This window comes from Hypanus sabinus, unplaced genomic scaffold (genome assembly GCF_030144855.1).
Source record: "Hypanus sabinus isolate sHypSab1 unplaced genomic scaffold, sHypSab1.hap1 scaffold_105, whole genome shotgun sequence".
NCBI classification, from domain to species: domain Eukaryota; kingdom Metazoa; phylum Chordata; class Chondrichthyes; order Myliobatiformes; family Dasyatidae; genus Hypanus; species Hypanus sabinus.
Window position 1 is genome coordinate 48,557 of NW_026779103.1, and position 15,049 is coordinate 63,605.

At 42.5% G+C, this 15,049-nt stretch overlaps 1 protein-coding gene across 1 annotated transcript in view; it reads right to left on the reverse strand.

Moving 5' to 3' along the window:
• Positions 1–936: 936 nt before the first annotated feature.
• The window catches only part of LOC132386177 (zinc finger protein 721-like), a 39,843-nt gene continuing 25,730 nt past the window's right edge, over positions 937–15,049 (reverse strand). Inside the window, exon 5 of the mRNA XM_059958468.1 lies at positions 937–7,912. Within this exon, the coding sequence (XP_059814451.1) occupies positions 5,129–7,912 (2,784 nt within the window). The 3' untranslated portion in view covers positions 937–5,128. The remainder of the gene's footprint in view (positions 7,913–15,049) is intronic.

A 15,049-nucleotide genomic window follows, 5' to 3' on the forward strand; every position in this document is an offset into this window, starting at 1 on the left:
TCCATAATGTTGAAAGGAGTATTATCATATTCAGAAACAGATTCATTAAGGAAATAGTTCATTTTTATTAAAATTTATTTTATATCCTGAAAAATCTCCAAATTCATGAAATAAATTTAGCAAGGCAGGGAGATTCCTCTGGATTAGATACATAAACCAGAAAATCGTCAGCGTAAACAGAAATCTCCTTCACAAGAATCCCATGAATATCTTTAGCTTCACGAAGAGTGATACCAAGGGATTCTAATTTTAAATTAAATAACAAAGGACTTAATAGACAACCTTGTCTTGTCCTCCGTGAAAGTTGAAAAAAGAGATCTACAATTATTAGTAATAACAGAGGCAATAGGAGTTTTATATATCATTCTAATCCAATTATTTAAATTAACACCAAAACCAAATTTCTCGAAAACATTAAATAAATATTTCCATGCAACTCGATTGAATGCTTTTTCAGCATCGAAAGAGATGACACATTACTGAGTTTTAACAGAAGATGGGTATCTAATGTTAAATAATCTCCAAACATTGAAAAGATATAACGGCCGTTTATAAAGCCTGTTTGATCTTTAAAAATAACTTTACCCTAAAAGTTTCCAACCAATTGGCCATTATCTTTGACAGGATCTGAGCGTCAACATTCAATAATGAAATAGGTCTATATGAGGCACAATCAGAAGGACCTTTATCCTTTCTAAGAATTAAAGCAATAGAAGTGTCATAAAAAACAAAGTGTAAATCGCCTTTCACAAAAGAGTCCTTAAACATTTCCTACATATACGGAGAGAGCAATTTTCCAATTTTTTAATAAAGTTCTACAGGATACGAATCAAGTCCAGGGGCCTTACCAGATGGCATTGAAAAAATAGCTTTATGAATTTTGGCTTTGGTAATTTGGGCATCAAGAGGTTTTTGATACTTAACAGAAATTCGAGGAAAAACAATCTTTCGTAAAAAAAAATTCATTTTAGAAGAATCGACAGGAAATTTAGATTTATAAAGTTCAGTATAAAAATCTTATTAATGTCTTCATATTCCCAAGCAAGGGTACAAACTTCCTTACAGATTTTCAAAATTTGCCTTTTGGCTCTGGCCGTTTTTAATTGACACGCAGTTTATTATTTTTATCTCAAACATATAATATTGACTTTTTAGCTTAAGCAAATAGCCTTCAATAGGATGAGTTAATAATAAATTATATTGTGATTTAAGTTCCATCCTTTGTTTAAATAAGTCAATATTACGGGAAATTGCATAAGTATTATCGGACTTTAACTTGTTTTGTAATCATATCTAATTCTAATTTAGTCTGTTTTTTTCAGGTTAGAATAAGAAATGATCTGACCACCTTAAAATGCTCTAAATGTATCCCATATGATTAATTTAGATGTACCCCCTAAAACATCAAAAAGAAAAAAAAAATATTTTACCTGTTTCTCAATGAAACTAACAAAGTCTGAATTCTGCAATGATGTCTGAGACAGGTGCCAAGGTGGGTGGGCTAGGATGGCATCATCGAATTCGAAAGACAAACTGAAAGCTGCATGAGCAGAAACAGCGAGAGTGTCATATTCACAATTCTTAACAGTAGGCAAGAAGTAAGGGTCAACTGTAATATAATCGATCCTTGAATATTTTCTATAAACATGTGACAAAAAAGAATATTCTCTGTCATCAGGCTGTAAATATCTGCATAATTCAATCAATCCAAAAATCGGTCAAAAAGGAATTAATAAGTAATGCGGAGTGATTTGGAAGTTGCTGGTTGGTTCAGCTCTTGTCAAAGGATTTAAACAACAGTTAAAATCCCCGCCCATTATTAACATATATTCATTTAAATGAGGCAGTAAAGCAAATACATTTTTTAAAAAAATATCATCTAAGTTAGGACCATACAAATTGGCCAAAACAGCTTTTCTGTTACAAATTATTCCTTTAACAATTAAAAATCGACAAAAAAATCTGACTTAATGTCCTCTTGAATGAACAAAATATTGGATTTAATAAAAATAGACACTCCCTTAGTTTTACTTTGAGAAGTGGAGTGAAATTGCAAACTCTTCCACGATCCAAAAAACCTATTTTGATCTCCCGCCTTTATATGCGTCTCCTAGGCAAAAAATTGTACCAGGTTGAAATCGATTGATGATTTTAAAAGTCTTTTTTCATTTGATAGGATGATTCCAACCACATACATTCCAACGTATTACATTAATGAGTTTAGATTCCAAACTATAATTTTATTCTACTTTACACATGTGCCGAGCACATACCAATAAGGGATGATCAAAAATGGTGGCGATGGACAGTACAACCACACAGAAAACACACATGCTCCGGAACCACCCAATGGGACAAAAACCCTAATTCTAACCCCATCCCACTCCCCCCACAGCCCAGAAAAATGAGGCACCCTATGATAGAAAACGCAACCAAGACTGCTCTGTCTGTCTGAAAAAAAAGATTAAAAAAGGTTCTCTATCCCTTTGAATGACAGTCTCAACAAAGGAAAATGTTTACATTCCAGCATCTACAAACTATCCCATGTTTATATTTAGTCTTTTTTTAAAACAAAGAGGAAACCAAAAAATTGTTATCTCTTAAAAAGAAAAAAACAGCTCCTTCTTAAACTTAACATTAAATCCCCTAAAAAGGCTTTAAATTCAGTTATAAGATGCAATAATATTCATTATATAAAAAACATATTAATATGTTGAAAAGAATTTAAAAAATAAGCAGTTATTAAAATCTAAAACATATTACCTAGAGAAACCAAGCATAGTGTTTAATAACAGATCAACACAATCTTGAAAACTAATAATATTATGCAAGTAATTGAAACCTCCGCTAAGTATATATAAGAGAAGGAAATTGCCCCATTAGAAGGAAAAACTGCCAGTTATTTAATTAAGAAAAAAACACAAAAAAAAATCAAACCAGATATTAGGTTAAAGGAACAAGTCCTTTTATGTTCTTTTCCTCCGTCGAATGTCCAAATAACCATTTAAACAGTCATACTTGAACCATCAATCCTCTTACCAAAAAAAAAATGATATGCAATAATAAATGTCCCCTAATCTTCTTTTAATAGTCTCTCAATGAAATGTCCAAGTAGTCTTCATAAATCTTCTTTCCAAAATGCTATTATGCAGATAATATGCCAGACAGTTCAATCGGCAGTCGCAGCAGATATAGTTTAAACAAACGCCAGTGCAACTTTCTGATCACAAAATATACGAGGAGGAGAATCAGGAGGAAAAACTTTAATTCTTGTTGGGTGACGCAAGGAAGGAAACAATTTCTTATCATATGCCTGTTTCATTACCAAAGCAAATTTTGATCTTTGTTCCATTACCTCCTTTGAATAATCTTCATAAAAACCAAGCTCAGATGTCTCAAATCTAAAAACTCTTGTTTTCTTGCCTGTCACATTATTTGACCTTTAATCTTAAAATAATGAAAACAAACCAGAAAAGCCCTTGCTTTATCTGGATCTTGAGATCTCAAAGTAAAAGTTCTGTCTGCTCTTTCTATAGTAGGCGGCTGTGATAATATAGAAGGAAATAAGGGTATGAGAAAGCTTACCAATGTAAGCAGTTAAATCTCCATTTTCAACTCCTTCCTGCAGCCCAACAATTTGTATATTCCTTCGGCAAGACCTAGTTTCGAGGTCTATAATATTATTTAGATATCTTTCCAAACGAGTTTTACTTCATTTTACTTTCAAGCAATTTTTGCTTAATTATCTTCAATTCCTCTTTCTGTGTAGTGACTTGAGCTTCCAGATCCTTAAGTTTTCCCAGAAATGACATCATTTCATTACTATTCTTTTTAAGTTAGTCTTTAAATGAACTGTTTCAAAGCCATATCTTCAGCCCACAATGGCATTTCATCAGATCCTTCCTTTTGCATCTTTCCTTTCCCGTTGCCTTTATCACTAGGTTCAGACAAGTATTTCCCACTCCTCAAAGACATATTGTTCCCCTTCAAAAATCAGCAACTCAAGATATTAAATTTGGTTTAAACTAGGGGGAAAGGGACAAAACTAGCAGCTCAGAAACTGATGTTACTCCATTCACAGACAGGCGTAGCCTCCAGGAGCTATTCACATCTTGATTGACTTGATTGCACAATCCATCTGCCAAAACTACTTGAGCCAAAGCCTCAAAGCTCCACTTCTTTACTGGCCACACGCCACCCCCGTCAATATTAAACTCCAGTCCCATTAAAGGTGAATATGCAGTAGAAGAAACTCCTCCTGTGCCCAGAACTGAATGCGGTGAGCAGCAGCAATAATTGCAGAGTTCAGCACTGATAGTCACTCTCAAAATAGCTTTAGCAACAGTGATGGACAAATATCCAGCATGCAACTTATTGAAACTTTTTCCGCTGTGTGAAGCTGGTAGTGTGTCACAAATGTAACAGGCTGTGAGATTTCACTGCTAATGTAATGGTGTCTGTGTTATATTTCACTGCTGAGCTAATGATTTCTCTGCAGCAGCAATGTTTAGCTTATGACTAGAAATAACAGGGTTTTGGAGTGCCTAGCTATCCAATGATAAAGATATTGTCCTTTCCTGTGAATCTGGAACGTAGATTTTCACGGTCTTTTGCCAGGGAGAGATGAGAAGACACAAATGGAGAGAAAGGGCCCTTTTACCTTTATTTGTTTCCTTTACTAATCCCATAGTCAAAGTAAGAATTAAATAGCTCAATTGTTTAATCGCATATTGTGTACCATTTGTTATTTTTGGGGTACTGATTTGTAACAGGGGACACATCATGCAGCATTCACACAAACGAGATTTCTTAGGTTTGGCCAAGCTCAGGGGCTATCACCCCCTATATTAAGTTGCTAGCTGAAGCAAGAGTTACATAAGGTTAAATGACCTGAGTGAATCGCTCCCCACATTCACAGCAGGTGAACGGCCTCTCCCCACTGTGAACTCAATGATGCACATTTGGTTGATTTTGCTGATAGAATTACTTCCCAAAGTCTCAGCAGCTGATCGGCCTCTCTCCTGTGTGAACTCGCCTGTGTGTCTGTAGATGAGATGACTGAGTCAATACCTTCCCACACACTGAGCAGGTGAACGGCCTCTCCCAGTGTGAACTCGCTGATGTACCTTCAGTTGGGATGAGCAACTGAATCCCTTCCCACAGTCTGAGCAGGCCGCTCGCCAGTGTGAACTGACTGGTGGCTCAGGAGGTTAGATGATTTAGTGAATCCCTTCCCACACTCTGAGCACGTGAACGGCCTCTCCCCAGTGTGAACTCGCTGATGTACCTTCAGTTCAGATGAGCAAGTGAATCCCTTCCCTAAGTCTGAGCAGGTGAATGGCCTCTCTCCAGTGTGAACTCGCTGATGTACCTTCAGTTGGGACGAAGAAGTGAATCCTTTCCCACAGTCTGAGCAGGTGAACGGCCAGACCCCGGTGTGAACTCTCTGATGTACCTTCAGTTTAGATGAGCAAGTGAATCCCTTCCCACAGTCTGAGCAGGTGAACGGCCAGACCCCGGTGTGAACTCTCTGATGTTCCTTCAGTTTAGATGAGCAAGTGAATCCCTTCCCACAGTCTGAGCAGGTGAATGGCCTCTCTCCAGTGTGAACTCGCTGATGTACCTTCATTTGAGATGAGCAAGTGAATCCCTTCCCACAGTCTGAGCAGGTGAACGGCCGCTCGCCACTGTGAAGTGACTGGTGTCTCAGTACGTGAGATGATTTAGTGAATCCCTTCCCACAGTCTGAGCAGGTGAATGGCCTCTCTCCAGTGTGAACTCGCTGATGTACCTTCAGTTCAGATGACTGAGTGAACCCCTTCCCACACACTGAGCAGGTGAATGGCCTCTCCCCGGTGTGAACACGCTGATGTATCTTCAGTTCAGATGACCGAGTGAATCCCTTCCCACAGTCTGAGCAGGTGAACGGCCTCTCCCCAGTGTGAACTCGCCGATGTACCTTCAGTTCAGATGACTGAGTGAACCCCTTCCCACACACTGAGCAGGTGAATGGCCTCTCCCCGGTGTGAACACGCTGATGTATCTTCAGTTTAGATGAGCAAGTGAATCCCTTCCCACAGTCTGAGCAGGTGAACGGCCTCTCCCCGGTGTGAACAGACCTGTGCAACTGTAGGTGGGATGATTTAATGAATCCCTTCCCACATTCAGAGCAGGTGAATGGCCACTCCCCAGTGTGAACTCGCTGATGTAACTTCAGTTTAGATGACTGAGTGAATCCCTTCCCACAGTCTGAGCAGGTGAACGGCCACTCGCCATTGTGAACTGACTGGTGGATCAGTAGGTAGGATGATTTAGTGAATCCCTTCCCACACTCTGAGCAGGTGAATGGCCTCTCTCCAGTGTGAACTCGCTGATGTATCTTCAGTTGGGGCAAAGAAGTGAATCCCTTCCCACAGTCTGAGCAGGTGAATGGCCTCTCTCCAGTGTGAACTCTCTGGTGTTCCTTCAGTTTAGATGAGCAAGTGAATCCCTTCCCACAGACTGAGCAGGTAAACGGCCACTCCCCAGTGTGAACAGACCTGTGCAACTGTAGGTGGGATGGTCGAGTGAATCCCTTCCCACAGTCTGAGCAGGTGAACGGCCTCTCCCCAGTGTGAGCTCGGTGATGAACCTTCAGTTCAGATGAGCAAGTGAATCCCTTCCCACAGTCTGAGCAGGTGAACGGCCGCTCGCCAGTGTGAACTGACTGGTGGCTCAGTAGGTCAGATGATTTACTGAATCCCTTCCCACAGTCTGAGCAGGTGAATGGCCTCTCTCCAGTGTGAACTCGCTGATGTTCATTCAGTTTAGATGAGCAAGTGAATCCCTTCCCACATTCTGAGCAGGTGAACGGCTGCTCCCCTGTGTGAACCCGCTGGTGTGCCATTAGGGTGGATGACCGAGTGAATCCCTTCCCACAGACTGAGCAGGTGAATGGCCTGTCTCCAGTGTGAACTCGCTGATGTACCTTCAGTTGGGACGAGTAAGTGAATCCCTTCCCACAGTCCGAGCAGGTGAACGGCCTCTCCCCAGTGTGAACTCGCTGATGTACCTTCAGTTGGGACGAAGAAGTGAATCCCCTCCCACAGTCTGAGCAGGTGAACGGCCAGTCCCCGGTGTGAACTCTCTGATGTACCTTCAGTTTAGATGAGCAAGTGAATCCCTTCCCACATTCTGAGCAGGTGAACGGCCTCTCCCCAGTGTGAACTCGCTGGTGTACCTTCAGTTGGGACGAAGAAGTGAATCCCTTCCCACAGTCTGAGCAAGTGAACAGCCTCTCTCCAGTGTGAACTCGCTGATGTACCTTCAGATGGGACGAAGAAGTGAATCCCTTCCCACAGTCTGAGCAGGTGAATGGCCTCTCTCCAGTGTGAACTCGCTGATGTTCCTTCAGGTTAGATGAGCAAGTGAATCCCTTCCCACAGTCTGAGCAGGTGAACGGCCTCTCTCCAGTGTGAACTCGCTGATGTACCTTCAGATGGGACGAAGAAGTGAATCCCTTCCCACAGTCTGAGCAGGTGAACGGCCTCTCTCCACTGTGAACTCGCTGATGTACCTTCAGTTGGGACAAAGAAGTGAATCCCTTCCCACAGTCTGAGCAGGTGAATGGCCTCTCTCCAGTGTGAACTCTCTGATGTTCCTTCAGGTTAGATGAGCAAGTGAATCCCTTCCCACAGTCTGAGCAGGTGAACGGCCATTCGCCAGTGTGAACTGACTGGTGTCTCAGTAGGTGAGATGATATAGTGAATGCCTTCCCACAGTCTGAGCAGGTGAACGGCCGCTCGCCAGTGTGAACTGACTGGTGTCTCAGTAGGTGAGATGATATAGTGAATGCCTTCCCACAGTCAGAGCAGGTGAACGGCCGCTCGCCAGTGTGAACTTGCTGGTGTGCCATTTGGTTAGATGATCGAGTGAATCATTCCCCACAAATTCAGCAAATGACCAGCCTCAGCCCAGTGTGAACTGACTGGTGTCTCAGTAGTTGAGATGATTTTGTGAATCCCTTCCCACAGTCTGAGCAGGTGAACGGCATTTCTCCAGTGTGAACATGCTGGTGTGCCATTCGGTTAGATGATCGAGTGAACCATTCCCCACAAATTCAGCAAATGACCAGCCTCTGCCCAGTGTGACCTGACTGGTGTGTCCACAAGTGGGATAACTGACTGGATCCCTTCTCACACTTACAACAGGTGAATGGCCTTGTCCAGTGTGAACTTGCTGATGTACCTTCAGTTGAAATGACTGAGTGAATCCCTTGCTCCTCTTCTTAAATATCTGGACAGAGACAGCAAAACTGGCGTGTTGTGTTCGAGATTCCCATAGACAAATTCCTTGTCATATTTAACCTGTAAAAACATATACAAAATCGATCAATGGGTGTGGGACAACATTTCAGATGAGATCAGTTGAGTTGGCAAGGTGTGAGCTGACATCACACTGTTACAGTAAAGTTCAATCCAAGTTGGAGAGAGGAATCATCTTCTAACTGGGCACAGTGCTGGTATCTGGAATGACCATCACACTCTCTGATGCTCTTCCTGAATCTATAACATAGGGGCTGTTCTGCCATTTCCAACCTGTGATCTGGCTCAGTTGTCTCTCTCCATTGGTTTTATTCCCTGTTCCCAATGAGCCGCATCGGTACTCATTGCCTGGTCCCACAGGAACTGAAACACTCTGTAAAAAAAACTTACCCCCGACATCCCCTCGGTATCTATTTCAAAGCACCTTAAAACTATGCCCCCTTGTGTTAGCCATTTCAGCCCTGGGAAAGAAACCTCTGACTATCCACACGATCAATGCCCCTCATCATCTTATCCACCTAAAAAAATGCTCTAAACATAAACAAGGAAATTACACATTGCTTTGAGGATTTATTAGAAGTCTACAAAACTATATGGAAAACCATAGGTTAAATGCCAGCAGCTCTTTCCACTGAGGTTAGGTGGGATGACAACCAGAGGTAGTGGGTCAGTGGGGAAGGTGAAAATTTAACAGGAACATGTGGAAAAGCCCTTCACTGAAATGGTCGCGAGAGTGTGGAATGAGATGCCAGCACAAGTGATGAATGTGAGCTCGGTTTCACCATTTAAAAGAAGTTTGGATGGGAGCCTGGATGGTAGGGGTATGGAGGGTGATGGTCCCGGTGCAGGTAGATGCATTCGACAGCTTAAATGTTTTTTTGGCATTGACTATATGGGCCAAATAGCCTGTTTTTGTGCTGAACTTCTCCATGTTTCCATGATGTCTAACTTGCTTCAAAGGGAAAACAAGTAGGAGTGACAATGGAACAGCAATGGCTGGAGTTTCTGGCAGAAACTCGGGAGTTGAGTGATCGATACTTACGAAAGAAGTGGAAGCATTGGAAAGGCAGGAGGACACAACCATGGCTGAAATGAGAAGCCAAACAGAGGGCAAACAAAAGAGCAAAAACTATTGGGAATCTTTTAGGAACCAACAGAAGATGACAAAAAAAAAGTCAGATGAGCTCAGGAATTGGAATGATGATTAATGAGTCAGTCGTTAAGGAGTCTTGGCAGCACCCAACAGTCTGAGGCATTTAGAGGAACAAAATATCTGGGGCCTCAATATCTCTTGAGAACCAAGGTTCTCTGCACCATTTACCTTTCAACTTCTATTTTGACAGGCACATACAAACTCCACACCCTCAAAATTTCACTTCTGAAGGCCTCCCACTTACAAGTACTCCTTTGCCAGAAAACAGCCTGTCCCAAACCACACTTGTCAGATCCTTTCTGATACCATCAAAATTGACCTTTCCCCAGTTTAGAATCTCAACCACTTTTTGCATATTTACTTTCAAATTCATGGCATTATGATCACTAGTTTCTGTCAACAGCCCTGGGTTATTTCCTAACAGCTTATTGCACAATTTACGTCGGGAATTCTACGTCCTGATTAAGGGCACATTTGACAAACTCTGCCTCATCTAGTCCTTTCACAGTATGGGAATCCCAGTCAATATCTGGGAAGTTAAAATCACCAACTGAATCAACCTTTGTTTCTTGGCATGGTCTGCGATCTCTCTACAAATTTGTTGCTCTAAATATCTCAGACTGTTGGGTGTAACCAAGTCCCAGTAATGGCTACAATATCGTAATTCCCTGTCCTGAGCTCATCTGGCTTTCCTACGATGCTTCTTGCATTGTGATATACACAGCTCAGCACATTCATCGCACCATGCTCAACCATTTGATTGCTGACTCTGTCTGAGGTCTGAACAACATCTGACTGGTGTCAAGAAAACAACCTCTCAATCATTGTCACAAACCCAAAGGAGCTAATTGTGGATGACAAAAGGAATGGGGACAGGCTAACCCCTATTGGCATCAATGGATCTGGGGTTGAGAGGGTCACCAAGGATCTGACATGGTCTCTACATACTAGCTGTGTTGTGATAAAAACACAACAGCACCTCTTTCACCTCAGACGGTTGAAGTTTGGGATGGGGACCCAAATCCTAAGGAGTTTCTACAGGAACACAAATGAGAGCATCCTGACTGGCTGAATGACTGCCTGGTAAACTGCACTTTCCTTAATTGCAAGAACCTACAGAGAGGGGTACGCACAGCCCAGCACATCTCTAGATGTGAACTTCCCACTATTCAGGACATTTGCAGAGGCAGGTGTGATAAAAGGATATTGAGGACTCAATTCACCACAACCACAAACTGATCCTGTTGCTACCATCCAGGAAACGGTACCACAGCAAAAGGACCAACGGGCTCTGGGAGAACATCTTCCACCAGGCCATCAGACTGATTAATTGATTTCTATGTCATATTGACTGCCCTATCTACATAATATTTTTTATAAATTACTATAAATGACACATTTTCAACAGAGACATAATGTGAAGATTTCTACTACTCATGTAGATGCAGAATGTATGCAATAAATTCAATTCAATTAACCTTCTCCACTATCTGTTCTGTCATTCTGGTTACCGTTCCCACTACAACTTACTTTAATCACATCACCCCTCCCCCCACACTAGCATTAGAAAGCCTTACCACGAGGATATTCATTCCTTCTTGTTCTGTTCCCCTAACTAACGAATCCCCTATCACCCATTTGACTTTCCTCTGCTAATAATCCCAACAGTTTCTGAAGTGGTCCACCTGTTGTTGTGTGGGATGGTCACAAGAGTATTTTGTGAGGAATGTTTAACCTCATCCCTTTCCTCACTTTCACCCAGTTTCCTGTGTCTTGTACCTTGAGTGTAACTCATCTCACTTCACGTCATATCTATCTCCCCCACCAACTCCTGGATGATCCAGAATTCATCCGTTTCAAGTTCCAACTCCTTAAAGTGCAGGATTACAGGCTGCAGCTGGATGCACATCTTGTAGGTGAGGGCATCAAGGACACTGGAGGACTCCCCACCTTCCCACCAATGTCCCCTCTAACTTGCAATGACCAGTGGGCACATAAATCTCATAATGTGCATTTCTTTACCCAGTGATAACATGTGCACAGTGTATTTTATATAGAGGTATTTATTTTAACAGCGAGCAAAGCATTGTCCATAAGAACTTTGATCTCTGAGTTAGATCAAGTTCATCTGCACTCTCACACAACCTATGTAGCAGGCTTGTAACGGGTAATGAAAACTTTTCTCACCAGAGCTTTTGCACTTTGTCCATATGCGATTTGCTTGCTAAATTACACTTTAAAATGTCAGATTTCCAAATATCACTTCGCACTTGTAAATTCTCCAGCAACTTCTGCATCGCCACAATAACCACAGGTAACATGAGTATTTCCCCTGAGCACTCCTGAGGAATTGAGGATATATAACAAAATCATTTTGAACCTTTGTAACCTCTGGCTAAAAGAATAATTGGGACTGAATAGGAATTTTGGAACTTAAGTAAACTCTGTTTTCAGCGGTTAACTAAGACAGGCACATTCCCAGTTCTCTCTGGCTTGCAGAGAGACACACTGAGAACTGATAACATTATACATTGTACCCTTATTAGTTGATAACATTATACATTATATCCTCGTTAGTTGATAACATTATACATTGTACACATATTTGAGTAAAGGGAGGAGGACTCGCTGAAAAGGACAGGAATGAACATCTGTCTGTAACTAAGTCAGGGCCTTGCAAAGGAAATAACTGATAAGGACAGAACAGCACGTGCATCTGCAATTAAAACCTTCATTTTATGAACTCTCTTATCTAAGTAATTAAGTTTTGCACCAACAGACTTGGTGAGCATACCAGTTCAAATAACATCTTGCAAATAGTAATGTATGGGGCTTAGTATGTATAAATACACGACTGTAACCTGACTGCTTACGTGCCTTCCCTTTGACAACTGGGTCTCAAACTCCTACAGGAGAATGCGCAATAAACTGTGGTGACAATAGCTGGTCTCTCGTGTTTTATTCAGATTCAACTTTAACATTTGGTGTCACGAACAGGATCCCAATATAGGGAGTGCCATGCAGACGGGCTGAGTAAGTGGCTGGACCACTCTGGGGACTGCGGAGACCGACCAGGCGCCCAATAGGTATTTTGTCATTCTCCGTTAAGTTCCTTTCGAGGTACGGTCCCTCTCCCAAGCTGATCACATACCTTGACGGGACCGGGAAAGAATCTGTTGGGAGACTCATATAAGGTGGGCAAAATTTTACTGAGGAGGCAGATGGGCCGGGTAAATTTTAGTAAGTGGGCAGGAGGAGGTCCCAGGTAAATTTATCAATTTCACAGGAGTTGCCAGCCGTGTAAATTTATCTGATTGTTAATTGAGCAGAAGGCTTTGTGCCGGGTAAAGAACAGAGGTCAATTGCAGTCGAGTGATATGAGTGGGACAAGAGCAGCCAAACACAATATGTGTGAGAGTTTTCCAGACAAGGGAAAAGATTTGCGAATGTTGAGTGCAGCGCTGAGTAAGAAATTGGGAAACAAAATCTGGCCACTGGGGGGGAGCCTGGGATATTACCTCATGAGAACAAGCAGTAAATTTGATATGGAAAAAGAACAGTGGAAAGAAGTGGGAATTACTGAAAAGGGAATGGAAGGATAAGGCCAATGCAAAGTGGAACAGTATAGTATTAGCAAGTTGGTGGAATAATGCATGTGACAAAGCGTTAGAGGTATGCACTGCCGAAGGAACGCCAAAGGTTGGGAGAGGCTGAAAGCGGAGCATGAATGGGTGGATGGGCGCCGAAAACGAGAGTATGGAAAACAACCTAAGCAAATCAAGGCCGGCCTGGATAGGAGAGCAGGGCAAGAACATCAGTTTGAAGTTCTAAGTGATAAGTGAAACAAGGGATCCCGAACCCATGTCTGGCATACCGACCCTGTTTGAGGACAGTGACTGTGATGCTGAGTGCATAATACGACTCCGCAAGATTTATTCGCTCTGCTGCATGATTTTCTCAGCTGATGAGGGGTGGAAACGGAAGGCAGAACTGAGATACCAAACCTATCCGGAGTTACAGACAGGAATCCATGATGAGAATGAACAGACAGACCGGATCATTCAAGCCTTGGAAAGGGCTCTCCAGCAACCTTCAAACATCACTAAAGTACGTCAAAGAAAACCTAAGCCTGGAGAATCGGGACCAGTCTATTGGGAGCGATTTATGGCCTGCTGAGCACTTTCACAGGAGACCGAGTCTTTAAAGATGGGAATCCGTCCCTCCCGTTTAATGCCTAACTGCTCCAATGCTTACCAACTAAGTTAGCCAACATGATTAAAACAAATGATATGGATTGGCCTGACAAAGACTGAAATGGAACGTGACAAGCTTTGACCCGACTTTCGAATCCCGATCGACCCCGAAGGGAACTAATATAACAGGTAAATAGGCTCAGCGGGACGAAGGACATGAGCGGGCTATATCTGGGGAACAGAAATGGGAACAAAAACCTACCAAGGGACCGGTGGGGACAACAGCCCGTTTAGAAATTGACAAACAAGGATGCTTCCAACCATGAGTATCACCCCTCAGGAAGAGCCCAATGTAATATTGCAAATGGCTGGAATTCCATTTATTATCGATATGGGGGCAACCACATCAACTCTCGATCAGGAAATGGTTTCAGAAAATGGAAAACAGTTATCAGAAAAATGGACTGTCTGGGTTCAAAGGCAGGGCACGTATGTATTCAATAACCCAGCCTCTGCAGGTGGAATTCCAGGGAACCCAGTGTGAGGTTTCATTTACAGTCACCACCAGTCGGGGATTAATCTAGCAGAGAGAGACTTGTTCTGTCCGTTGGAAATCGAGATTCTCTGCATGGACGAGGATATCACCCTGGGACTAGTGAACAAGGACATCTTCTCCAGTTACTGACACCCCCCCCCCCCCCCAGTGCTGGGCACTTTAGCTGGACACTGCGTTTGAACCCCTTCTGCCAGCGGCCGACCCTCATGTGACTCTGTGCTATGACCCTCTGAGGTGCTGAACTGAGGAAAGCCAATATTATGCACCCCTCGAGGGACAGAATTTCCCATTCACGGTGATTGGAGAGGTTAAAGGAAAAGAGGTCAGCGCATTACAGCCTGAAGTTCCGGATTTCCTTTGGCGACAGACAGAACTGGTGCTTCCCCATATCACTGTCTGGGTTTGCCCTGGGTTAAAGCCAAAGAGCCCAGAGTTCAATTCAGAAGGTCAAAGGAACATCGAAACAAGCCTGATGCATTTTGGAAACAAGTCCTGTGGACTGATGAAGTTACAATAGAACTTTTTGACTGCAATGAGCAAAGATATCTTTGGAGAAAAAAGGGTGTAGAATTTCATGAGAAGAACACCTCTCCAACTGTTAAGCACGGGGGGTGGATCGATCATGCTTTTGGCTTGTGTTGCAGCCAGTGGCACAGGGACTTTTACTGGTAGAGGGAATAATGAATTCAATTAAATACCAGCAAATTCTGGAAGCAAACATCACACTGTCTGTAAAAAAGCCAAAAATGAAAAGAGGATGGCTTCTACAACAGGATAATGATCCTAAAAACACCTCAAAATCTACAATGGACGACCTCAAGAGGTGCAAGCTGAAGGTTTTGCC